The sequence below is a fragment of the Ovis canadensis genome, chromosome 1, assembly GCF_042477335.2.
Source record: "Ovis canadensis isolate MfBH-ARS-UI-01 breed Bighorn chromosome 1, ARS-UI_OviCan_v2, whole genome shotgun sequence".
Lineage (NCBI taxonomy): Eukaryota > Metazoa > Chordata > Mammalia > Artiodactyla > Bovidae > Ovis > Ovis canadensis.
Window position 1 is genome coordinate 218,298,814 of NC_091245.1, and position 27,804 is coordinate 218,326,617.

The following is a 27,804-nucleotide window of genomic DNA, read 5'->3' on the forward strand; positions in this document are numbered from 1 at the left end:
TGTAGAAGCCTTTATCATTACGACTGTTCAACTAGTGAACTCTAAAAACACAATGGCTATCATGGGTAGGGAAAGAGGGCTGAAAAGCTTGTGATCTTAACAAGTTCTTTAGGCTGAAAAAAGGGTTGGGACCAATCATGTGCTGAACCTTTAAGAAGATTTTTGACAAGCAGTGATGAAAGAAAAAGATTTTTCTCTTAATCAACAGTTACCCAGGCAGTGCAGTTGGAATATGGTCTTTTCAAGGCACTTTTAATCTATTGATGCTTCACCATAAACCTGTTCTCACCTTTCCCTAGCAGCTTGGAGGCAAGCCGTGAGTCCTACCCAGTCCAGATTCTCTCCAGTCTCGTGAGTATCTGCCTGGGCTTGACAACAATGGATGGCCCAGCAACTCGTTCTTTGTATCAGGAAACACTCAGACATAATTGAAAAAAGCAACTGAACGAGTAGCTTGCTAAAGTGATGAAAGAAAAAGGCACAGCATCTGAAAAATAAAGTCTTCAGAGGATTCCCTTTCAAAATCTGTAGTTACCTTTCCCTTGATTCTCTGAGACCCCTAGTGGGCCTTTCTGCATTGCAGCCTGCAAGGCTGCAAAGGACACACGGCGGCATTTATCACCTCTGAAGGGGCCTCTAGCCTCTGATTAGGATTCTCTTTTGGAAAATCTCTAGCTGGTGCAGTGTGGAGGCAGTAGGCGACCTCGCCTTTCAGCAACGTGAGAGGAGGACTCAGGGACACCACATAGAGGCTTAAAGGCACAAGGACTGGGAAACGCCATACCTGGTGCCAATGTCATTCCGAGCAGCCAGCCGGAATGTGTACCCCATGGCTGGACACAGCTTTGTCAACTTGCAATGCTTCTGGCTCCCAAAGAAGCACTGTCTGAAACCACTGTTTCTTTTCCCCTAAAAGAAAACAAGAAACAATGCACATAAAGTTAAAAAAAAATAAGAAAATGAAAAAGCATTTTGAATAACTGCTTAATTTTCTAGCTTGGATGAACAAAACCAAGAGAAGGAAAGCACTCTACAATGAAATGCCATCCTTAACACAAAGGCACTACAGATAATGCTGTTACTGAGACAGGTGGTATACCATACTTGCGGTATTTTGAAAGAGGACTTTGGTCAACAAAATAGAGAAGGCCTTTTTCAGGCACAGGGCAATGCTCAAGTTAAGGATCACAGTTTCTCAGATCTTCCTCACTTGGTCAAATAGCCCAATCTGGCCCATTAGAGTGAGTCTGCGGCCTCACAGGATCGCTAGCTTGGGAACTGTACAGTCTTCCCCAGATGGCCCAGCACTCAAGGACTGATCTATGCAGCCCTGCAGGTCACAAATGTTCCTCCCCTGACCACCACCACCCTGGTATTCTCTCTCTTCTCCTGCTTTGTGGCAACTCCCAAGCCCACCCCTGTACACTCCGGCTGGTGAGCTGCTTGTATGCTCATCCCTAAATGCTGGGCACATGTCTTTGACTAAACCTTGTCCACATCTGGTTTCAAAGCAGTGCTTTGGACAATCTGGGAGTTCTATCAAGGCTAGTAGTTGAGCTGAATGTCTGACAAGGACTTGGAACATCAGTTCAATTCATCTATGTACATTACAGCCATTCTTAAGTGTCTATGAGGCTGGAAACACATTTTTAATACATTCCTAGCCTTATATAATGCTTCGAATTCCTTAAAGTAAAAAGAAAACACTCCAGTGGGTTCTCTTAATAGATCTAAGAAGAAAAAAAAAACAAACACAAAACTACTCTGTGCCATGATCAGAGGCACGGAATACTCATATCAGCAGTTTTCTAGAATATTTCATACCCATAATTCACAGTAGTTTATCTATGTTCATGCAAAAGAAAATCACATGCTAATGCTGGATGAATCTCAGCATTTTAATCAGACAGCCAAGCCCAGGACTTTAAGGAATATGTTTGAAGCTCTCTATTATATAAAAAACAAAGAAAGCACATTTTACTCCTAAGAAAATGTAGGCATTTCCTTCCTTTAAATAGGCCTCCAAATGCTTACTACTTAAAAAAAAAAAAATTCCAGGTGAAGTTTAATTCAAAATAAGCATACAACTAGCTTGAAGTATCACCAGGCTGAACAGATTAAAAATCACCATATCACAGTCATCCTCAAACTTTTCCCAATCTTCCCTCCCAAGCAAGGTGGTACCCTTCCCAAGGAAGAGAGTAGAAGCCCTAACAGTCTTAAAGAGCCAAAGTTCATGTTATCAAGGGTTCAACATGCAGTCAGGTACAATGATGAAAAATGGTAGGGGTGGGGTTGGATGAAGGGGGCAGGAAAGCATATGTTTTTCAGCTGCAACTTAGGCAAAGTCACTCTGTGGCTGGCAAATCATGCCCTTATGCTTACTTTAACCTTGAGCATTAAGGTTGCTGCAGACAATTTATTCAAAGGAAAGCCGTTTATGCATACATTTGCATAATTACATCCAGTGTCTGATTACACTCTGTGCGCTGCACGCCCTGGTACGTTCTGTATCCATTTCAGGCAGTAGCGTGATCCACCTTCTTTCCTCCTCTATTTCTGAGCTCAGAGTAAACAGTGCAAGAAAGGCACATCCTGCCGCCACGGAAGCCTTCCAAACCCCAGGTTGGCTCCCCTTCAATGCCTCGTTTTTCCTATTCTTTGTTTGGTCTCCTTTTCCCATTTCTGGTGCTTAGAACTACAGCCAGTAAATAAAAGTCAGTCTGTTCCTTACTAGGTTGATTTGCTTTAATATGGTGGAAACCAGCCTGTGGTTTAAATGAGAAAAAAAGAGTGGGGGAGGCATCAATGATGGGAACTAGACTTTTATTTTAAAGGGCCAGAGCACTGGGGCTCACTGAAGAACTGAGAGAGAGAGCCATTCTGTGACCTTTAGGAGGTTTTCCTACATTGCCAACATTAAAAAAAAAAAAAAAATTCTACTTCAGTATCAAGAACAATTACTAGATAAACTCCAGCTTGTTTAGGTAAATCATGCCAAATTTTATACCTTTCCCAACATGCTACCATGTGCATGAACCTCAAGAACACAGAGAATGACCCAGAGTTGGTGGAACTTTAGAATCAAGTTTTAGAAACAGTACTTGTAGAATATGAAGGGGCAAGAGTACAAATGTTTCACAGAGTTAATAAAGTAAAGCTTACTGGTGAATTTTTGGAAGTTACTGAATATAAAATAAAACAAAACAAAACAAAAAAAAGGAGGAGAGAAAGTAGGTTAAAATATTCAAACAAGAGAAGTTCTTGAATAAAATAAAATACTCATGTATGACAAGGAGTTTAATATAAAATAGGATACCTGGGAAGAAAGAAAATTAATATTCACAAGAGTCTCTGCAGTGCAAAGGTAATCTACTGTTAAGAGGTGGGCCAGCGAAGGTGAAGAACACTGCGGGCTCTTGTGCGATGGCTCCTGAGTCACCCTAGTCTTCCATGGAAGACCTGCCAGGTTCTCTGACGGTTTTAGGCTTAGGCATCAGAATAAGCACACAGTCAAAGGTACAGGCTATGTAAAGAATCTGTTTGTAAACCAAGCGTGACTCCAGGTTGCAAACAGCATTTATAAATTAAATATTATCTAGTCTTCCTGTTAACAGAAATGGATAGGGTTTAAAAAAAAAAAAATATATATATATATAAAATGTTTGGGGAAGGCAATGGCAACCCACTCCAGTACTCTTGCCTGGAAAATCTCATGGGCGGAGGAGCCTGGTAGGCTGCAGTCCATGGGGTCGCGAAGAGTCGGACATGATTGAGCGACTTCACTTTCACTTTTCATTTTCATGCACTGGAGAAGGAAATGGCAACCCACTCCAGTGTTTTTGCCTGGAGAATTCCAGGGACAGGGGAGCCTGATGGGCACAGAGTCGGACACAACTGAAGCGACTTAGCAGCAGCAGCATATAATGTTTAGAAGGTTAAAAGACTCAGAGAAATGGACAGAAGTGATAATGCAATTGTTTATCAGGAATTAAATATGTCCAAGCCACTGTGGTTAGTGAAGTTTTACAAACAGTAAATTACAACTTCCATATTTGATAGGTAGCATGGTTCCAAATGATTGATATTATAACCTATATCATGTTCCCTCTTTTAGTAAAATCTAATTTAAAGCACACAGGATTACTGAGACATAACAGCTACAGCTGGAAAGAACAACTTATATTTTAATAAGTTAAATTTAGCTTCATGCAAACTTTCCTACAAAAACATGGTCCCAGTGGAAATGGACAATCTCTCCACACTGCAGGCCTGCTGTCTTCAATAATCTGGTCAAACATAGGCAGCAGAGACACCCATGGCTGAGGCGTTGCCTTGCTCAGCTACTGCTGCTAGGCCACATGTGGGGTGTCACCCAGAAAGCAGCTCAATAGGCCAAGGAGCCGGCTGCTCTACGAGGGAAAAGCTGAGACACGGATGGCCAGGAGTGCCCTGATTCTGCATGTCGGGAGATCACGGATGTGCATCACGGGACCAGTCAGGATCAGAATCTCTTTGAGACAAGCACTGGAGTGCCTCTTCTCCCGGGAAGGAAAGAAAACTTCACCCAATGAGAGCAGAGGTGACAGGAAGCTGAAATCCACCCTGGAGGCTGGAAATGCGATCGTTCTGGCACAGATGTAGCCACCACACTACTGACCTCATTGGACATGAAGCCCCAGCGTGTTCTGGACTAGCTCCCTACTGCCAGTGTCCACAAGCCAAAAAGAACAGATTTTCAGGGTTCCCTGACCTGTTTCCATTTCATAATCCTGGGCATGCCCAAATGCTTTTTCCTACCATGCACACTGAAGTTCACTCAAGGACAAGGTTAATCTTTACTAGAACGTGAAGAAATTTTGGAGTACAAACCAACTGTGTGTGAACAGACTTCAAGGTGCTCACTTTGATGGGGAGTGAGGCATCACAAACCCTCCCTCCAGGAGGCCTGGTCCCTGATGCCACTGAACTCAGTTTACCAGAGTTCACCGGACCTAGTCTAGACATCTCATTGATCTGATACTTGGTAAACAAGGGGCTCTTTTCAGTTCTCGATTCACACAGTACGGGGCGGCAGGGGGTGGGGTGGGGTGCGGATTATCTTGGAGGGCAGGCCCCAGCCATCTCACACTCAGAAAGCTCCACTCTGCCCACGTCTGTCCCACTCCATCCTCATTTTCACTCCCTTGGTAGAAGGGTCACACATTTGGTTACAAGTCCTAATAAAAATCAGAGCCCAGATGTTCTTTTAGGTCCTACAAAGTTCCCGGTACATTCTGAAGAGTGCCAGCTTTCTGCCAGACTGTGAAAGGACCCAATCTCAGACCAGCAGGGGTGAGGGAAGGCAGTGTGGGGGCGTGTGAGACGTAACTCCTGTGGCTCCACAGCAGACAGTGAGTCACCCTTGGAAGCAGTTTTCAAGATGAGTTAATATAAACTTCAGGGACAAAGATATCTTGAAATATTATTTCACTCTTTAGATGAAATCTGCGGGTAAATTATAAATAAAAGATTTAAAATGTTTTAAGTAATATATTCTCTATTTTCTCACTTTATCTTCTGCCCTTTTACTATCTACCTAAGTATTTTTCTTTTTAATTGAGCTAACAATTTAAAATTAGCTGTTAAATAAGATGATAAACATATTAGTTTCTATGTTTATAAACTCCCTCAAAAAAGGAGGGGGGAGGGAACACTTTGCTGATCTCCTGTGAGTCATCCAAAGGAGGCCGACTCATGAAGTGCGACAGTAAGGCAGAGACACTAATAGGCAGGAATGTGGTTTTCCTCATAGGTTCCCTCTCCTCCTCACTAAGGGAGCAGGCATTGACCCCTCCCATGTGTTTAGTGAGAAAAGCCGGCTTTGTGCACCACTGAGTCACGCCCCGTCGGGCCAGGGGTCTGAGTCTCATCCCATTGCTGCATTTCTGGGGCACATCTGTCTGCCTTCTTCTCTTCCCGGAACACTCAGAGGAGAGCAGGGGCAGGAAAAGAGTTACGCTGTCCTTTCTAAGTCCACACCCTTTTAGGGCATAGTACCTAAAATACCGGCTTCCCTGGCAGCTCAGCGGTAAAGAATCTACCTGCAATGCAAGAGACATGGATTTGATCCCTGGTTCTGGAAGATTCCCTGGAGAAGGGCATGGCAACCCACTCCAGTATCTTGCCTAGAGCATCCCCATGGACAGAGGAGCCTGGCAGGCTACAGTCCACGGGTTTGCAAAGCGTCGGACAGGACTGAAGCGACTGAACACACACCTAAAACACTGTATGTGCTACACAAAGATAAAGGGGAAAAGATGAATCGATTAGCAGAGTCAGGAGAACCTACGTCATGTGGTGATGATTCTAAACATGTCCAAACATTCCTGACTCCCATCAGAGAGGAGCAAAGCCTATGGCCCTTTCTCTTGGACATGGGTGGGCTTGTGACTCTCTTGTCATGACAGATGGAATGGAAATGAAGCTGTTGTGACTACCAAGGAGAGGCCTAAAAAGGTGATGAAGTTTCTGTCTTTTTACCAGAACATTCACTTTTGCAGTGCTGATTCCCCTGAAGCTGCTGTGCTTTGAGAGAGTCTGAGACAAAGCTCCACCTAAGCCAGCAGTGACCACCAGACTTGTGAATGAGGATCCCGCCAGAAGGTTCCAACCTCAGCCAACAAGCCCTCCCCAGCTGAAGCTCCAGAAACTGGAATGCAGACCAACTGATTCTCCAGTGCCTTGTCCAAATTCCCAACCCTGAACCCATGAGAAGTGAAAAGTGACTGGTTTAACGCACTGAGTTTTGAGGTAATTTGTTATGCAATATTACACTTATCTATTTTGATGTCCATATATGTTTATAATATGAAGTTTTCTATAAACTTATAAATTCCTCCTGCACTATAAATATAAATAGCCAGGAAGTAAGGGAGCAGAAGCGAGTATGCTTGTATACAGTCAATGTTCAACACATGTCTGCATAAAGGGCCCTCAAAGCCATCCAACAAAGTAAGGCTTCTTTGAATAGATTTTTAAAATTGTTTCTGTAGAACCTAAAATATGTAACAAGATTCCTAGATAATCAAGATTACCCAAAATTGTTAATCAATGGCAATGCAGTCACTTCATCTTAGAGTAACATTTTATAGAATTAAAATTTTTAATAATGCTATCTCCAGAGTTAAAGAAAACCCTGGGGAATATTTTTATATTTAAATACAGATATACAAAAGTCTTTGGGACACAGTTTAGGTATGGCATAGCCTAAAGCCTCAAGAGTGAGAAAAGTAAATAATCTATCAAAGGACATCCACACGCAATCACATCTCTACCTGTTTCATATCCGTTTACAACACATAATGGAAAAAAGCTCCAGTGAAGAAATCAATTTAGATTTGTCTGCCTATCCGAAAAGTGGTATCTAAGTATATAAAAAGTATTTGATTTTTAATATACAACTAATTGTTAAAATCTGTCTAAGTTTAGGTGTTAATTTGTAAAAACTATGTAACCGAAAACAGATAAAAGTACCTTTTCCAAATCTGTTTCCCTTCTTTATTAACTTAGTATCTTTATAAAGCAGCTCTTGGTACTTGGGAAGAGGAATCCTTAAAATGGGTTCCCTGCTAAGGAACTTAACACAGCCATAGCCAATTCTACTCATACAACTTACATATACTCCAACTATTTCAAGCCATAATATTTTCCCGCCAGGAGTGGTTCTGTAACAGACCATGGGGAATGTGGTTGCTCTGGCTAACGTTTCCAGTTCCCCTGGAGTGTACTAACAATCTTGGAAGCTGGTGTTTCTAACACGGGTACTAAAGCATTGACATATATACATTACCATGTGTAACACAGCTAACTAGTGGGGAGCCTGGTGCTCTGTGCTGACTAGAGGAGTGGGATGGGAGATGGGGTGGGAGGGAGGTTCAGGAATATGTACACTTATAGCTGATTCATGCTGTTGTACGGAAGAAATCAACACAACAACATTGTAAAGCAATTATCCTCCAAGTAAAAATTAAAAAAAAAAAAAAAGGATAAACTTGGCTGACATTTTCAATTGCCTTCAAATTAATAGGCTGGAAATGATCCTTCCTGTTCCTCTTCCTGGCACAAGAATATGAGAATGGCCAACAAGTGTGCTAGAATCCATGGTGAACCAGCAACCTGAATGTGACTTGTGCTCCTCCTGATGTTTTCTTGATCTCTTAACCTCCTTCTCTTACAGGTAACATGCATTTGGCTGTTAGACGCCATGTGCTCACGGCCCATGCCTGCTGGATCCAGACACAGGCTGAGTGATTCTGGGCTGGGTACTCTCTGTAACAGCATAGTTCAATCTGTCAGAAACATCAATGATAAATCAAATAAAAAATAAGGCTGCACTGGCCAACTGAACTACTGCCAGGCTCAAAGATTTAGTCTGCTAGTACATCTATATTTAGAAGTTGTTCCAGTGCTGGCGGACCCTAGGCAACATCAAAGATAAATGTTGGCTTGAGAAATCAAAGCTCGTAAGTGTTTAGCATAACCATATATAAGAAGGGGTTCAGAACAGGGAGGTAGGTGGATTCCAAAGTTCTTTATGCCAAACCTCACTCTCCCCTCAGTGATGCCTCTTTCACTTCACTGACCACTCCGCCACAGAGGAAATTTTCAAAGGTAAGAAAAGGGGGTAGTTTGTGGCTGCATGATACCAAACGAATACTGCAGGCATTTTATTCCCTGGCACACTAGTTTTATATATTAGTGGGAGGGTCTTGGCTTCCTAAAACAGCCAAGGATGATCCTCTGGTTCAAAACCAATAAATGCAATGTTCCTGTGAAAGTGAAGTCACTCAGTCATGTCCGACTCTTTGCCATCCCATGGACTGTAGCCTGTAAGGCTCCTCCGTCCATGGGATTTTCCAGGCAAGAGTGCTGGAGTGGGTTGCCATTTCCTTCTCTAGGGGACCTTCCCAACCCAGGAATCGAACCCGGGTCTCCCGCACTGTAGGCAGACGCTTTACTGTCTGAGCCACCAAGAAGCCCCGATGTTCCTGCATATCCCTCCAAATGTGGAGGTCCACCAGATGGCGAGCGCTCTGATAAGATCAATGTGTTGAGACTGTCCCAAAGAGAAAGGAAAGGAGAAGCGAGTGGGTGATTTTAGAATAGGCTGCCTATACAAGGGATAAACCTACGGATGGCTGGCTTCAGTTTACCGCCTAACCAAGGCCCAGGTGGCCATCCTGTAGCTGGAAACTAACAAACAGAACAAATGAGTTGATAACTTAGGCGCTGAGGACACAGATGATACAGCCTCAGCTGGAAGTTCTCCCGAGTCTGCTGCCCTAACACGTAACTCCCTCCTTTACACATGCGACAGCTGGTAAAAAGCATGGAGAATCTGCTTCTGGTGTACAGACATCTGAGGGAATGAGAGAGCTCCTTTTAACTCAGCTCTGCCTTTGATACCTATGGACCTCTTCAAGTTACTAAATCCTTCCTTGCCCCTTCTTTCCTTCCATAGAAGCTGCATGGAGGAAGCTATTCCCCTGGCTCTCAGAAACTACCCTTGGATGTGGCAGTGAAGACTTGTGACGTGGCAAAGCACTGTCTCTCTGCCAGCTCACTAATCTGGCTCTAATGCAAAAGATGCTTTCTGATGGACAAACGATAAAGGACTTACTCATTCTCACTCTCAAGAATGAGCAGAAGAGCTCATGGGCCTGGGCGAGTGGCACCCTCCTCTGATTTTCGGCCAGGCATCGGTGATGCAGGCTATGCGGCCGTGGGCAGCAGGGCTCCCAAAGACAGTGGTACTCGCAGCAAGGCTCTCTTCATCCATTCTGTAAGTCACTCTGCTTGTCAATGCTATGGTTCCTCCTGGAAAGGCTATTGTCAACCAGAAACACCATGTGCAAATTCACTTACGGCAAGAAGCCTTTTGAAAGACTACTAATATTAACACCTAAGTTAAACAGGTGCCTAAGAATTGATGCTTTTGAACTGTGGTGTTGCAGAAGACTCTTCAGAGTCCCTTGGACAGCAAGGAGATCAAACCATTCAATCCAAAAGAAGTCAACCCTGAATATTCACTGGAAGGGCTGATGACTGAAGCTGAAGCTCCAATACTTTGGCCACCTGATGTGAAGAACCAACTCATTGGAAAAGACCCCGATGCTGGGAAAGATTGAGGGGAGGAGAAGTGGGTGACAGAAGATGAGATAACTGGATGGCGTCACCAACTCAATGGACACGAGTTTGAGCAAACTCCAGGAGAGAGTGAAGGACAGTGAAGCCTGGAGTGCTACAGTTCATGGGATCACAGAGTCGGACACGACTTAGCAACTGAACAACAACAAGTTAAATAGGAATCTGATTAATAAATCAGAAACCAAGCACCTCCTTATGAGGCCAGCTCAGTCCCTAAATGATAGGATGCATGGCTGGGGCCCATGGCCTGCTCTGGGTTTCTGCAATGGGGCTGCTGAGCCCAGCCTGGCTACTTTGTGGGTCCTGAGGAGCTTCTGAGCTGTACCTGCTGCTGGCCTTTTCTGTTTGATTTCAAAGTATCCCTTGATTTCTGCAGTATTTATTTCATTTGTGGTCTACTGTTTGACAGCTGTGTTCACTCATTAGTCACCGGGAAACCCAGATGTGACATTCCTGTTCGGGTGAGCTGAGTCACATGGGAGGGAGAGATTCTTGAGAACTCCACTAGTCACATTCCCACAAAGCTATTTTTCTGGTTCTCTCGAATATTCCCAACATGTCATGTCTGGAAGCAAAGCTAATGGCAAATTAACATCTATATATAGCATTGACATCCGTTTTTGTTTAGTTCAAACCAGAGCCATTAACCTCAGGGCTCCTGTATAAATTTCTGACAGAAAAATGTCATATTTCTTTCACACAATCCTTCTATAATTGTTGACTTTTCCTATCCCAGATCTGAACGTTAACGTGCTTAGGTGACATGAAATAATCATTACACAGAATCTGTCATTGCCCAAGTTATCTCATTCAATCTTAACCTACTTGTGAGATGACAGACACGTTTTCAAATGGAGAAGCTGAGACCTGGGGGGTTAAATTATTTGTTTGACTAGCTTGAGACAAAGCAGAAACAATCCAGTTCTCCTTGGGTGGACAGCACACCACTGCACACATCAACACAAATCCATGCCACGTACACACGAGATCTTAGGAGACCTGTGTGTGCACTGAGGAACTAGCTGCTAATAGCAACAGGTAGCATTTCTGTAAAGCAGAAGTTAAAACAACATCTAAGAGCAGAACTCACAGTACAGCTCATCTGAGTCATTCCAACAAGGGGAACGTGGCCAAGAAAGGCTACACCTTTCCAAGTTATGAAAACTGATCTATTTCAGGGGAAAATTGAAACCAATGGCTATGACCGAAAAGCCAGTGACACCTATGTGTTCCATTTTCAGCTGCTTATTACTATCTCATAGTTACAGTTACTTCCTGCTTTGATGGAAAATTTAAGAGAGTGTCTAGGCACAATTATTAATGGAGAAAAGTAGGCACGCAACACCCTCTTGTAGAACCATTAGTGAGTAACCTCCAGGCGAATTCTTTGAGCAGTGCTGTGACATTACTGACAATGAATTTAGGAGAGAGGACACGTCAGTCCCCACCCCCCAACCTCACCCCCCCACCCCGTGTTTCATGGTTCTGTTTTCTGTTCCCCAATTAGGGTCACACCTGTCTTCAGAGACCAGCAGGCGGCTAGCTATTGACTGAGGTGGCTTTCCCCAAGGTCAGCTCAGCACAGCATTCCCAGGGGTGGCCCCCAGTGGCCTCTCTGCTACCGCTCTTTCATTCATGAAGGTCTTTTTCTAGAGCCTGGCAGCAGTACTTGAAGCCCTGTGCTCTTAGTTTGCTAACACCTTCATAATTTTACACTGATTATTTTACTGGAATGGTGATTAAAAATTGAGGCAAAGAATAAAGTATTCTGGGAACTTTAGCCAGTGCTGATATGATAAAACTATGGGGACACCCAGACATCCATAGTGGCATGTATATGGATGAGGTCACCTCACCCAAGCTGGGATTTTCAGACCAGGTGCTCCAGCAGGAAAGCGGCAGGTGTGACTCCTGAACACAAGTTTCTTCGAGACTGAAGGACACCTGCTTGCCCTCAGGTGGGGATCTGCTCCTCTGCACACCCTACCTCCTTCCTGCCCATTAAGCTTGTTTCTACAGCCCCCTGGGTGCCAGAGAGGCCGGGGGTGTGTGGCTGGAAGAGGAGAACTCTGGCTCTGGAGAGGGCTGGGTGTGGGGGGAGTGACTCCAGCCTAAGGCTGCTCTGTTCTCCTACCCCCGTGCATCCCCCCAGCCCCAACCGCTGCGGTCTGGAAGGAGACCTGGTAGCAGTTGCACTTGGCTCAGAAACCACCAGCAGAAGCTTCCAGAGGGAGAGTCAGAGCCTTGTGCACTCCACTTCCTGCAGGTGAGATGGTGTGCTGTGTGTACACATTTGATTTTCTTCCTTGAGGAATTATTAAGCCATGGGTCATAAAAGGATTCCTGTGATGGCCTATAGTCAATTAGCCTGAAATCTCCAGGAAAGCTCATCAGAGCTGACACTGGGAGAAATTCAAAGGTGGGAGGGTATATAAAGAGGAAAGGGAAAGAACTAGAAGGGAAGTGAGTATAGGATGGAAGGAGAGCAAGGAGGGAAAAGGTGGGAGAAGGCCCCAAATAAACAATTTCACACTTTGTAGTCACTAGTTAAGAGTGGGTCCTATTGATTACAAATGGTCATTAGACAGAGCTTCTCCATTTCATCTGAGGCTGTAGTATGTTCCTCCCAGAATCGTGCCAGGACATTTTCAATTCAGATTCAGAAGGGAAGATGGCCAACCACTGAGTCACCATTACCACTTCCTGTAGCACCTGAGTTTTCCTTGGAGGTTTCCCATTCAAGCACTCAACTCCTCTGACCTTACTTAACTTATGAAGCCATAGTCCAAGGCAGAGAAGGGGATAAACACAGGCGCACTCCACCCCCCACCCTCCCCAAACACACACATGCAGTGCTGTGCTCTGAGAAGGCATGTGAGGGGGAAAAAAACCTCCTCTGTCCCGAACCTCTATCTCCATGTAAAACCTCAACCACCAGGGCCATAGGGGATGGTTTCACCTTCCAATCAAGCCGCCTTAAAACAAAATCCATCTAATCTGTAAAATATACCAGTTAAGCCTGAGATCTCACCAATCTGTACATAGGAGCCATTCACAAGGATCCTAGAAACAATAGATCATTGTCTTTGGTAACTTGGAACTCTAGCTGTTCAGACGCAATCCAGATGGGAAAATATGCTTCTGCAAAAAGTGATACAGAGCCCCCCTCTCCACATCAAGATTTCATCATGAGAATTTCACCCGTTTTCATTTAACATTGGGTTATTTTTTTCTACTCTAGACAAGTTGACGTTTTGCCTAAGTTTGTGTGCTGAATTTTTCAGTGCCTTTAAATTTAAGTCACAAAGACTAGTTAACTTGGATGGCACCCCAAATCCCACATTTCCTGTATTTCAAATCCTTAGTCCATTTGCTCTACCACAGAAAGAGACTAAAACATGGGTAAATGAATGAACAGAATTAAGATTTAAAGGAATAGTATTGTTGCTTTTTAGAAAGAGAAGATTTCTGCATCCAGTGTTTCCAGCCTGAGAGTCTGTGCAGTGTGAGTGAGGCTAGAAAAGCACTGGGTCACTATTCAGCAGAGAGTGGCCTTGACTGTAAGAAGACTTCACCATGGATACCATACAAGGTCTTTGGTGAGACAGACATCCAAGGTGGCACTGTTCTAGGATGGTCTAGCTGCTAGGGCAAATGCACGTGGGTAAGTGAGACCTCCAGTGCAGCCCGCCCTCCACGCCCCACTCCCAGACAGTATTCTACAGGGCAGAGTTAGCACACAGCACTGAAAGCAAAGACACAAACTAGGCTTCTCAGGCCACAGTGTGGTCTACTTGATGGAAACCATTGATTCAGGCTGGCCCTGGGCAGTCAAGATAACCAAGAAGTCAGTTCCAAATACTCATTAAAGTGAAGTGAAAGTTGCTCAGTCATGTCCGCCTCTTTGCGACCCCATGGAATTCTCCAGGCCAGAATACTGGAGTGGGTAACCTTTCCCTTCTCCAGCGGATCTTCCCAACCCAGGGATTGAATCCAGGTCTCCCGCATTGCAGGTGGATTCTTTACCAGCTGAGCCACAAGGAAAGCCACATGGGTAGCCTGTCATATCTCCAGCAGATCTTCCTGACCCAGGAATCGAACTGGGGTCTCCTGCATTACAGGTAGATTCTTTACCACCTGAGCTATCAGAGAAGCCCTTAAAATACTCATTAATATCTGGCCAGATAGTAAGGCCTTCAGAGCAGTTAGACCCTGTCTTTTCTTTCTGTGGCACTTCTTGCAAATAGACCAGGTGAATATATTTTAATGCACAATTCACTATATTTCAGTCCATTTTCATTTTCCACAGTCAATAACTATTGGTTTAAATTTTTCTCTACTTACATTATTTTTTCCATGTGTTTAGCATATCTTCAAAAAAGAATAAAATGGCATTTGTTCAGCAGTTTCATTTTGAAAGGTGTTTTAGATGGATGAACATGAAAATATGATTACCTCATCCCACTCTAAAAGGTAGTTGGTGATTTTTGAACCATTGTCAATTGGTGCCTAAAAAAAAAAAAAAGAAAAAAAAAGAGATTAGAGAAAACTGTTCACAGACAAAGTTCTGAGCTCTCCACCTTGGTTCAAATCCACTGTGCTAGTCCTAGGCTCTCCCCACAGGGCAACAACCCTCTCTATCGCCTCCATTTCCTTGGTCAAACAATTCCACAAACCAATTTTAACCCAAGTCAACCAGGAGGGAGAGCCCTCACTATTGATAAATCATACCCCACAAACAGCCAAGCCTGCCTTGCCCACCACCCCTATCTTTACACCCACTCGGTACCCTAGTTCCTTTGTGGATAAAACTTTTAAGAGGACCTTAAAAGCTCAAGGGTACAGGGAGAAAAATGCAGAGAAACAGACACGACACGTGGGAGTCTGATAGGGTAAAGCTGACCCACCTGTGTTTAAGAGTTCAGAGTCTATACTTTTATAACTTTCCCCATACAGTTTTTGTCTGTTTTAAAGAGGTTAAGATTAGAAAGCCTTCTGTGGCATTAAGATTGGGCTTTTTTTAAAACAATGAGAAAACCTGGGATCTCCTGGAGAGATTACTAGGGGCAATTAGCCTTTAACACATTAGCCAAAAGAAGTTTCATCATTTGCTTTCATCCTAAAAGCACAATACTGAGATCTCCCTCACTGAGAAAACAGGCTTTGGACAATGGGAAGAGGAGTGCAAGACTCTGGAGAAAAGACAGCTTTGTAAGGTCAGACCTGCCTGCAGGTGGGCTACAGTGGGGTCCCTCACAGCACTAGTAAGACCACATCTCCAAGCACAGATGCACCTGCACCTGGATTTTCCCAGGACAAGAGCCAGGGCTCTACAGACCATGGTGAGCTGCCCCCAGCAAAAGGCAGCCGAGTCACCAGAACCACAAGGAAGCCCACCGTGGCTGTCTGTCACAGGTGGCCTAACATAAGTTGCTCAGTATCAGCGCTTAGTTTCTTTTTCCAAGAATGCATGGGTATTTTCAGGGATTGGGAGAATATATGTAAATCCCTTACTAAACTGTCCTGGTCTTATGCAGGAAGCACCCAAAAAACAATAGCTGTTGCTTCACTGTTTTTAATAATAAAACATCCAGGGCTCAGTAAATATGAGTTAATTAACAAACTCTTATCCCTCGCCTCTCCTTCCTTCTTTTCCTTCTTTCTTCTGAGTCCTAAAATCTGGGAGTTCCGAATTTTTTACTCCCACTCACTCACTCCAATTACAAGTGAGTGTTATATATTCTACTAAACTGGAATGTCAGGTTTTTGTGGGCTCAATTTGGGAGAAAACATAGGGATGTATTTAAAGTGAAAATAATGTACAAAATCAAAGCTTTAGCTGAGGACACATTTCTCAGGTAAGGACTACATTTAGGATGCTCATATATTCTACATATATGATGCTCATATGCTCTGCCTCACCACTGAGTCTCGGATTCCTTGAGGGTGGGGACACAGACTCAGTATTTGTGCAGCCCTATGTCCTGGTGCTAACTAAGTGACATTAGAGGACCCCGAGCTCTCTCAGTGTCCTGATGGCTTCAAGGACAGGTGAGCAGCCACAGCACGGTCCACCTGTCCTTGCACCCCCAGCTGAAGCTCCCAGCTGGAGTCCCTGGAGAACAGCAAACCTGTCCTAAGGACATGAAAACTGAACTGAATCCAGAACTTTCAACTTTGCACATAACTGAATGGAACAAAAATATGCTTCTGATTTACAACCAAATAAAGGGAGAAAGAAAATGTGAAACATTTTCCTCCTAGTAAAAAACCTTTTTCTTGAAGTTGCTGGTCTGCCTGAGACCTGAATTACATCCAAGTTTTAAGTAGAATGTATCAGTGATTCCCAACTTAAGGTCTCTAAGACCCCACGGTCCCTCTGGGAATCTTAACAAAATGGCTTTTGATTCTTTCCTTAAGATGTGTTTACATATGTATATGTGTAAATAATGAACACATTTTAAAGGGGATGTGTATGCTTCAAGAACTTAAACAGTGATGACCAGTTGGGTGTTAAAACTGAAAAGGTGGGGAATCACTGACCTGGACTATCCCTGGAAGCCAGGAAGGAAAATAAAATAGTTCAGATTCTACAACTTTGCCTTTGTCCAAATAACATGCTCAATGTACCAGAGGGGTCTACGGAAGCCCATGCTCTGTTGCTAACGACTACGCTCAACTGTTTTTAACAGCTCCCTGGATAAACTGGATCCTCTGATCTAAGAACAAAAGGACAATGTATTTCTTCACCAATAACGCATCTCCCTAGTCATCCTATTTGCACATTAGTGTTCTTTCCCAGTACTATAAGTCTTTATTATCTTGACTTTTATTAATTTTACATTTTGAACTGTATTTTAAAGTATAAGTAAGTACACAGAAATAATCGCTATAGAGATTGACACTAGTCTGTTTCCTTACAAATACACAACTATGACTAGTAAGTTAATAATACACTTTAAGGGGCTCTCTTTCTCAAGAGTTGTTGGTAGCCCAAAAGTTGTATTTCATGAAAACCACTACATAATTCGGATGTTAAAAAATAATTAGTAATCCTAACTGATCTAAGGTCTAACTGGCAAAAATTTAATGAAACCTTAATGTAGTTTAGAACACTAAACATTCTAGACAGATTTAAGTATTAGACATTTCAGAGTCACCACTCAAAGAAGCCAGTAGACCATAAATCTAAGTTAGCTCTAAATCTTTCTTCACAAAACTTTTTATTCAAGTCTTCACATGTCTGTTGAAATGAATTAAACTATTAGAAAGTGATGACATTTAGGTATCTTAAGTATTTTTACCACGTATAAAGAACTGCTCATGACCCTAAGAGACGCCCCTGCAAAGAAAGCTAAACCTTGATTTCACAGTTCTCTCTCATTCTTTGGCCCAATTTTTACAGAGATGGTAACTTTTGATATTACAATAATTTGTTTCACAGTCAAAATGCAGAAAATGCCAACACCAAAGTGGAATATTGCTAAATAAATGTTTCAAACAGCCACAGACTTCAGAATATTCTCGACACATTGCGTTACCCACCTTCCACTGCAAGGTTAGTGAACTTTTGCTCCTGTGTGCCAGCTTAGGTGGGAAGGGACACTCAGGCGCACAGCTGTGGGTGGTGAAGCTAACCGGCTCAGAGCAGGAACCCTTTACGGAATTGTACATAGCGTATACCCTGAAAATGGAAACACACATACAGTCAGGGGCAGAGGCCTATCACACAAGACTAGGGTGTTAATCTCAGCTTTGCCCCAGGGTTTCCCTACAGGAACAGAATTTATGTAATACACACTGTGACCCTTATTCTTATTTGCTAGTCTTGTTCTGACCTTACTATGGTCACCATTTTCAGGGGAAAATAATTCCAGCAGGCCACGTGCCTCAATGCATTCTCTCCTCCTACTAGTTGTCAGAACCACCCAGCCTCATTTAAGATAGGCAGAGTCTACTGACTGGAAAAGAATATGCTAAATAAGGACATATCCTTATTCCCCGAAATGGTCTCCAAATATATATTCTAAAATCCATCAAGGCCCTCTCTGGTTGACTTTGTCTAGAATAAGGCTAGTAGTGCAGTTAAGGGTTGGGTGGAAGGAGACAAGAAATGGTGGGGAGTGTCCACAAACCGAGAGAGAGGTGGAAATACAAACAGTAAGGTAGATACCATCTTTGAACTGTTATCGTATTGCAGATATTTAAATAGAAATATGGACACTTCACACAGAAACAGGCTTGCTACTGCCAAGTGCATCTTTCTTTAATTCAATAGCAACATCATTCAGGTACAGTTTATCCATGTGAACATCTAACTCCTATACCTGGAGCCAAGATTAAAAATGTGCACTCTGAACATTAAAATGCCTGGCTCAACACTCAACATATGGACCTGATTTCTCAGAGAAGCTGTGAAGAAAAAGCATGTAACACACTATTATAAAACAACACTCCTTGCAAATAGCGTAAAATAGGATTATGCTGATTTTTATCATCTTCCTTTCTACTTTTCCTTTTTTAAAAAAAAAAAATATTGGGGATTTTTTTTAAAAAAGCTTGAAAATATACTCTTTCAAAAAGACAACAAAGAAACCTTTGCTGCCAAAAAAGATGCATGAATTAAGCTATTCAGAATTGGTAAATACATCAAGCCCTTAGTTCTTAACAATTCTTTACGAGGTGCCGTTAAAGACAGACGAACACTCAGTCTGGAGAAGTGAAGTAAACTTCCCAAAGCTCCACAGCTGGAAAGCTGGATCAACTGTACTCAGTCATGGAGATCTAACTGCTATCCTGTATTCCCCAATGTCCTGACTCATCCTGCAATTATGTTTTTCTAAACACCCACAATCCGCTTCCCCTCACTCTGCTCAATGAATAAACAGCTAAAGATAACATTATGGAAAATAGGACCTACCTAGGTATAAGATTTTAAAAATCCTTTCTCCTCAAAGTCCACCACAAAAATTTTACAAAGGCCATACAAGTCAAAAGGACTAACAGACATGCCTCCCTTCCATTCTAAAAGGTAAAACATATATTTGCTGGCTATTTGACTTGTTTGTCTTAGGGGAGCATACCACGACACGTGATCCAAACAAAAGATGCTTTATCGTTAGGCTCACCCAACCTGATGAAAGAAATGCCCCTTTCTGCATTCACTGTAAGTAGGCAAATGATAATAGAAAATGGAATGGCAGATTTGGCAGGATCATTTCCGTGCATCAGGACAGGCTTGTTGGGAGTAAGTTGCTTAAAATGAATCACAGAATGTTCCAGACATGGGCAGGGTTCCAGCTTGAACTTTAATAGATCAGTTGAATTCTCCCGCTTATCACTCATGGGTTTTATTTGGCCCAAAATATGTGCGGGGGGAGGGAAGAAAGACAGTATTAAAATATTACCTCTACCTATGAATTAAAGGACATTGGCAATGACTACCAGAAGAGATGAGCAGACATCACGCACTCCTAAGGAGAGATCATGCCACTACCTACAAAATCTCTGCCAGAAAAACAGAACCTGTATCTATTTAAGCACTGCTTTATAGGAAATGTGGAGAGAACACCATTCAGCAACACTACAGGGATGCAATCAGCCTAATTCACAATGTGGAAAATTCTACAGACAGAATTTTATTTATTATTTCAACAAATAATTGCAAGAAGAGAAAAAAGGATGGAGGGAAAATCTATAGCTGAAGAGAAATTTAACAGCTATCAGCCAAACATAATATGCAGACCATGTCTGAATTCCAATTATAACAAACTGAAGAAACAAAACCTTCATTTTTAGGACAGTTGAGGAAATGGGAACAGTCTCTGGACTTTAAAGACATTAAGGAATTTACAATTTTTGTTTATGTTGGATGGGCATGGGGTGTGTGATGATGGTAATGTGGTTCACAGGTGAAATAGTATGTCTGGACTTTACTTCAAAATAACTGTTGGCGGAGTGGGCTGGTGAAGGCACCAAGGAAATAAAAAGTTGGGTGATGGGCTTATGAGAGTTCATTAAATTACTGTCCACTTTTGACTACTGAAATCTTCAGAAATAAAAAGTCAAAAATTAAGCCCATGTTTGAAAAAATGGAGGTCTCATTTTAAAAAATGAATCCCTGGCTTCTCTTGAAAAGTATAAGTTGTAGCAACACTGAGCTGCAGACACTGAATTATTTTGATTGATTGATTTATGGCTGTGCTGGGTCTTGGTTGCTATGCATGGGCTTTCTCTAGCTGCAGCAAGGGGGAGCTACTCTCTGGTTGTGGTACACCGGCTCCTCACTGGGGGGCTTCTTGTAACACAGGCTCTAGGGTGCACGGGTTTCAGTGGCTGCGGTATGTGGACCCCATAAGTTGTAATTCGAGGCCCCTAGAACCCAGGCTCAGTAGCTGTGGCCCACGGGCTTAGTTGCCCTGCAGCATGTGGGATCTTCCCAGACCAAGGATCAAACCCATGTCCCCTGCAATGGCAGGCAGATTCTTAACCACTGGACCAAAGTCCAAAATGATAGAAATTAAATGAAACTGAGAGCAGCTCCTCTATAGATGGGGCAGGCGCTGTTCAGTTCCCTATCACTCCCTACTGTCTACCTGGCCCTGAGGTGGCTTTTTAGCTGCCTTTTACCCACTTTCATTACCAGAAGATATCTCACGCTGTGGTCAGTAGGCATCTGCTTATGAGTTCAGACTATACTCAGGGAGACTGAGTCCTGAAAATCCACAAACACATTCAGCACCAGCACTGCACGTGGGTAACACAGCAGGGGAAAGGAGGGAGGGGGCGGGCCTGCCAAGAACTGGCAGACCACAGGTAGTTATATGGGAAGACCTGGACTCAGTCCTAAGTTCACTCTCTATTTTTAATGAGATTCTTGGCGTCACAAATCCATACTCAGGCTAGCGAAACACGAATAAAGGAGGCTCCTGACAGCCAGCCTGGGAGAACGACAGCAGAATGAAGGGGCCTGATGGCACAAGTGAAAACCTGAGGAAGTTGACGCACAGTTGTGTGGGCCACCAGGAGTTATTCCCATTGTCTAAAACTCAGAGAATACCACGGTTTGTCTAAATGAGGAGTCAATGCTCTGCACTGATAAAAATCTGTCTGCAAAGGAAACAAGACTCATTTTATGTGGCATTTTATAAATGTGCTGCACACAGGATCTAAAACTTGACATGGTTATCTAAGTGCCTTATGATTACGTCTGTCAATTCAAATGGTTTAATGAACAGATAGCAACTAATTGCAATAATTACCAGCTCCATTTTTACCAGCAACTTTCACAGAAAAGTCTCTGGAAATGGCATTACATTTTCAAGAATGCTGCAGTAATGTTTCTCACATGATGGTGTGTTTTGTCTACTAATCACCATGTGATAGGAGGATCTGTAGAGGTGGACCAAAGTCCTAGGTTAAATATATCAGCAAACAATTCAGTTCTTTGAGCATTTATACTAGCAGACAGGAGGACACTTTTCTAATTAATCTTGTGCTGGGTTTTTACATTTGTTTCGGTTTAAATACTAACTAAGTGCTTATGAAACAGGTGCTCCAAGAATTTCAGAAATTTGCCTCCAACTTCCTCCAGCACATCTGTAACATACTAGGAGCCACAATTTCTAGTCAATAACACCTATTTCATAACCCTACTCTGAGCTAGTCAAGCCCATATTTTTGGAAACGTTTCATCACATAATTTTTCTGGGAAATGTTATTACATGATATCATCTCTGGGCAACTTCTTTGCCAAATTGTTTATGCCAGTGACTGGAAAATAGCTTCATATTTTGTCATGAAATTGCTATCAATTCATCACTCAAATTTTTGATTATCCTATCATTTATAAAAATGTAAATTCTTGACTCCCACAGTAAAATGATTGCTTCAATGTCAGTATTAATTATAAAACTACCAATTAAAAGAGGAATATACTTTTCTTTGTATATGTGTAAACAAATGATTATATAAATGTTTTTGATTATAAAAGTTACATACTTATGCATAAGTATTATAAAGTAGAATGTGACTTATTTATGTGTATATATGTACTAGATTTTTCTTATTACTTTTTCTTCCTCAACATACATACACACACACTGGAAATTTTGCATTGGTGGTGTTGTACAATGCATAACACAATGCCTTTTATGGAAGCACTGAATAAATACACTTTGCCAATAACAAATTGACTCCTTTTAAACCAAAAGAAGCAATTTGTGCAAGAACTGGGTAATTAAAGTGATGACTTTAATAAAAATAACTCAGGACTCAGCACCTAGATTTTTTAAATCAACATAATAGAGGAATTGTTGAGGAATTACTTTCTTCAATCACTAGGAGAAAAAAAAGGTGGTTGAATATGTGGAGTAATGACACAAAAATAAAAAGCAAAAACTGAGGGAAAAAATCTTTAAAGCCTGGAATGTCTCAGGATACAATTTTCAACATGGAATTTGGCATGGAGGGCATGGCAAGTGCCAGTCTAAACAGCCACAGACACATGATCTATAGCACAGTCTCAAAGATGCCACTGGTCTCTTAATAAATTATTCCCAATAACAGTGAGGTGACGGCAACTAGAAGTCAAGAGCGACTCTTGCCTGGAGACGATGCCAAGCCCCAGACAGCTCAATGACAGAGCTCCATGACCGAGAGACTGCTACTCTAGAAGTCCAATGTGCTATCCATTGCTCCACTGAGCCATGACAGCCACTTTAAAAAATGGTTGTGTATCTGGCTGATGAACTCAGACAATATTCACTAACAGGAGGGAGGAAAAAGTTGGAAAAGAACTCATAGAGATAACAAGCAATCAGTGTGAAGGGGATGGGATCAGAGTAGCAAAATCAGAAGCAACAAAGAAAGGAGCCCCAGGTGAGACGTCAGTACCCGAGAAAGAAACTCGTCACTCTATGGAAGAGTTATCTGGACAGAGATTTCTGCCGGCCCTTGTCAAAATGTTTACTACTAAGAACTGGAAGAGGAATACAGTTGGCTTGGTGCTGCTAAAAGAAGCATCCTTGTTTTCATCATCAGCTCGCCACACTTCCTCCAAGGCAACACTATCTAAATTGGTAATGTACAAATAAATAAAAATGGCAACGAATATAACGGCTCATTTTGCAGCTATATAGTAACGGAATTCTCTTGGAGTTTCTGTTGTGCAAAAGTGAGGAAATGTTTCCACACAGCCTTTGAGGCCTTATAGGTGACTATTAAATTTAAAATTATATTCGAGGCCACCGTGTTGATAAAAACATACATTTTTGGAACCAAGATTCTGAGAATGTTAATATTGCATCATAAAAAGAGATTTTGTTCCTTTTTTTCAGCAACAATTATGATACATCTTTATCTCAATAAAATAGTGAGTGGTATGGTCAAACTATACATAGGTTCAAAGAACCTGCATCACGAAGGTCCTTTTTATTTTTAGAACAACTTTGGAACAATAAAACAAACAAAAACAACATCTATACATGTTACAGGTTTATAATAGATTTGCACATATATATCATTTGCTCTTACACCATCTTTCTGAGGCTGATATCATTATCCTCATTTTATGAATGAGAAAACACGGTCACTGAAGTTTACATGGCTTGCCTAATCACACACCTACAGCAAGTGACTGAGCCTTTAACTCCATATTCGAAGCTCTGTCTACAGTGTCATCAAGCTGCCTCTGAAAACAATCCAGGGTGGAGGAAACTGACTCTAAGCCGGGGTTGAGAGTCTTCTCTAGTTTGAAAAATGAAAGGCTGTACAGTATAAAGAAAAAGAAGGAATGGTCTACATAGCCAGATCAAAGTGACTACAATTTGGACTGTATATACTTTTCTTAGTAAAGAATATTTTTAAAATTCTGGAAGAGATTATGACCAAAGAGAGGGAGAATTCTCCATCTCTCTGGCCAGTAGAGAGCTAGGCCAAATAATAGCTGGTGGTGCCTTAGGCTGTGTACGTGTGGTGTCACGTATGTCAAATACGTAGTGAAGGTGGGATCCTTGATATGTCAGGAGGAAGTCTGGGTCCCAGGCCCGTAGGAGGTAACCACCCCATGTTCCTATTTCTTTGGGGGATTCCATTAATTACTCCTTTTATCTGCCCGGAAGTTGAAGGTGTTCAAAAGACATGTAAGAAGAATTCATGTGCAAGTAAACTCTAAAATTCACCCTCTGGTAAGAGGGGTTTAAAAAAGACTAAGGGAAATAAGAGACAGGATAGTAAATAAAGGGCAGACTGTGACATTTAAATCTTTTAAAAAAAGATGTCATCAGCTCATGGATGAGCAGAAAATTAATAAAGTAAACCTTCAGTAAAACAATGGCAGTGAACATTAAAAGACAGAGAAAAAAAGAAACACGTGGTAACAATGTCTCATGGAAAACATTTACATGAATCCCTATATGGTGCTGCATTTCCTGTTACTTTTTGTTGTTAAATCCACCATTTGAAAGAATGGTTAAACTATTATCATCTCTGCTTCACAAGCTACACAAATCTTTTTGTTTGTAGATGGTGTGAAAAGTTCAGTATGTTTAGGCTAAAGTTAACTGACTCAAAATCCAAAAGTTCTGATTCAAAAGGGAAAAGATGGTTGCCATAGAGTTCATCTAAACAGTGCGGTAGCTAAGCAGATGTACACTTTATGACTGAATGTAAAAACCAGCTCTTTTATGTATCGCTTTAAACATAGCTTTAAACACTTATGCAGCTAATAAGATATTACTACCTGAACACACCCCAACTTGCCCTACTTTCGTTACCGAGAAAATTTTGGCATGGATTCTCTGTGATTGACCAAAGTTGAAATAGTCAATTCATGGTAGAACCAGACTAGAATTCAAGCTTACTGATAATTAACATAATGCTCTTCCTATTAGGCTATGTTGCCTCTACACCACCACAATGGAGCATGTTGTGTGAACTAACCATTGTAAAGTATAACAAAGGATGCTGCCAATTTTTTATTACATAATTTTGATATACACATGTACAATTGAAGGAAGGAGAGAGAATTTGTTGTTGTTTACCCTATTGGATAAAATAAGAATTTCTGGATAAATTAAAAATTATATAAAATGAAAGTTTTAATTAAAACTTAAAAGATATTACGGATCACATTCAGATTAAGAAATCTGCCTATTTGCAAATTGATATATCTTTGGATAATCAGATGAGCTCTGATACTTTTCTCTTTGCAGGTCAGTGGTTGGCTGGGTTTCTTCCTAAAATTAGTAGGCCCTGCCTTCCAGAGCAGTCGTGGAAGAGATTGCAAAAAAATCACAGAAGAGCTTTCAGACTACAAATCAAACTATGTGAGTTGCTTTGGCAAACTGCATTAGCTCTTGTTAGAGATAACTTTGATATTTGCATTACTAGACTTCAAATTCAAAACCTATTGCCTTTTATGGTCCAAACTTGAAACATGGGAAGGACTTTATTTAGTCATTCGTGCTGAACATATGGTTTGCATGGAAGGTCTATAATGAAATAACTGATATGGTAAAAAATTTTATTTGCTTTATAGAAAGAAAATATCATACATTAAGCCACATGTTTCAATAGATCTTAGAAGAATATGTGAAATAAAAGTTACTTTATAAAAATAATTTTAAAATTCTGTTCAGGGTATCATCTACTTTTCTATGACCAGAAGCACTTCTGTGGACTCCCAATCTTGATGCCAGAAAGTGTAGGACACTGAGGAATGGTCAATGAGCAAAGGTGCTAAAACTTAGCTAGGCAAGAGCTGTTAACCAAATACTTTTAAAAAGGAGCATACCATTTATTTTAGCAATCCGAAGTGCCAAATACTCACCTCACATGATAATCGGTTGCTGGCCTAAGATCTTTCAGGTTACATTCTAATTCTTCTCCACTGCAAAGAAAAATCATGTATTAGTCAACAACACCAGTTTCAAAAATAAAATAGGTTTTGGATTTGGGTCTCATAGTCATGTACAAACAACAATTCAAGAATTATTATGTCTACTTCCACCATAAATGAGAAATAAACTTTCCTATTTGGCATTATCATTTTTTCTGGACTAGCAAATTAGATTCCTTTAAATCATGTCATTCAGGATCTGGAAAATGGTAAGGTTAACTTATGAATAAAATTCCAAAATATCTTATCACTTCTTCAAAGTTACTACATAAAAGTAAGTGAAGAAGCAAGCAAACTGAATAGACAGATACACAGATAAATGTGTACAGAACAGTACCAACTGTCAACTGAAGGTGACTCTCAGACTCACCCTGGAGAGAACCCCAACCATTTCAACTTCTCAGCTTTCTTCAAGAAATCTGTTTCCCTCACATATCAATACTAATAAACAGCTCTCTTATAGATACACTCCAATAAATAATTCTCTTACACAAAATAAAACCACTTATTTGATCAGAAACTGCAAATGAACCTTGACTTAATCATGAGGAAACAACTAACATAAAATATGGAATGTTCCCATTAAATTTTTTTTTAAAGGTAAGAGGGGTGTGTAGGGGCATAACTGTGTTCTTCAAAAATGTCAGTGTCTGCTCAACCACAAATAAGAATGAAATTCTGCCATTTGTAACAACATGGATGGAACCTGGAGGGTATTATGCTTGATAAAATAAGTCAGACAAAAATACTGTATGTTATTACTTATATGTGGAATCTAAAAAAATCAAACAAATGAATATAAGGAAATAGAAACAGGCTCACAGATATAGAGAACAAACTAGGGGTTACCAGTGGGGAGAGCAAAGTGAGGAAGGGCAAGATGGGGGTAAGGAAATAAGCCACAAGGACATCTCATATAGCACAGGAAACATAGCGAGTACTCCATAATAACTTAAAATGGAGCATCATCTATAAAAATTTTGAATCACTATGTAGTATACCTGAGACTAATGTAATACTGTATGCAAGCTATATTTCAAAGAGGTAAATAAGTGAGTTAAAAAAAAATCAATACAGTATTGTAAAGCAAAATAAACCAATACAGTATTGTAAAGCAAAAAAAAGTAAAAATAAAAATTAAAAAAAAAAATCAATGGGCTGTTTCTAAACATGATTTAATCACAGTGAGGCCAGCAAGCTCCAGTGCTTCCCAGTGTGCTGGAAAAGGAAGGACATAGAACCACCCTGAAGAAAACCTCCCACAAATGTTAAAAGGTTGCATCTGACCAAGCTCTAGAGCTAACGATAAATTAATACGAAATACAGGAAAGGAAGATTAAACAAAATTCAGAGTGGTTAAAAAAAAAAAAGTGATCCACTCTTTGCAGCTGGTCAAGAATTTTTAAAAAGTATGGGAGATACACCTGAAACCAATATCATAGATCAACTACACATTAATTAAAAATTTTAAAGTTAAATTTTAAACTTAAGAATATTTATATATAAAAATACATTTTAAAATATAAAACTTTACAGAAAAGAAAAAGGATGAGGACACTATTCTGGATTAAAATGGATTTATGAGACCTAATAATCCCAAGCAGTAAGTAAACTCCGTTTGGATTCCAAGGGGAAGAAATCAACATTAAAACATATTTTTGAGACAGTTGGGGAAATTTGAACATGGTCTAAGTATTAAATGATGCCAAGCATTATTG

At 41.2% G+C, this 27,804-nt stretch overlaps 1 protein-coding gene across 4 annotated transcripts in view; it reads right to left on the bottom strand.

Annotated features, from left to right (window-relative positions):
• The window catches only part of FNDC3B (fibronectin type III domain containing 3B), a 414,553-nt gene that overhangs the window by 65,824 nt on the left and 320,925 nt on the right, over window positions 1–27,804 (bottom strand). For all 4 annotated transcript variants that reach the window (XM_069560055.1, XM_069560042.1, XM_069560049.1 and 1 more), the window contains 4 exons: window positions 26,018–26,077; window positions 17,734–17,872; window positions 14,644–14,697; window positions 785–909 (listed from right to left, as the gene is read on the bottom strand). In XM_069560055.1, coding sequence (XP_069416156.1) covers window positions 785–909; window positions 14,644–14,697; window positions 17,734–17,872; window positions 26,018–26,077 — 378 coding nt within the window. The remainder of the gene's footprint in view (window positions 1–784; window positions 910–14,643; window positions 14,698–17,733; window positions 17,873–26,017; window positions 26,078–27,804) is intronic.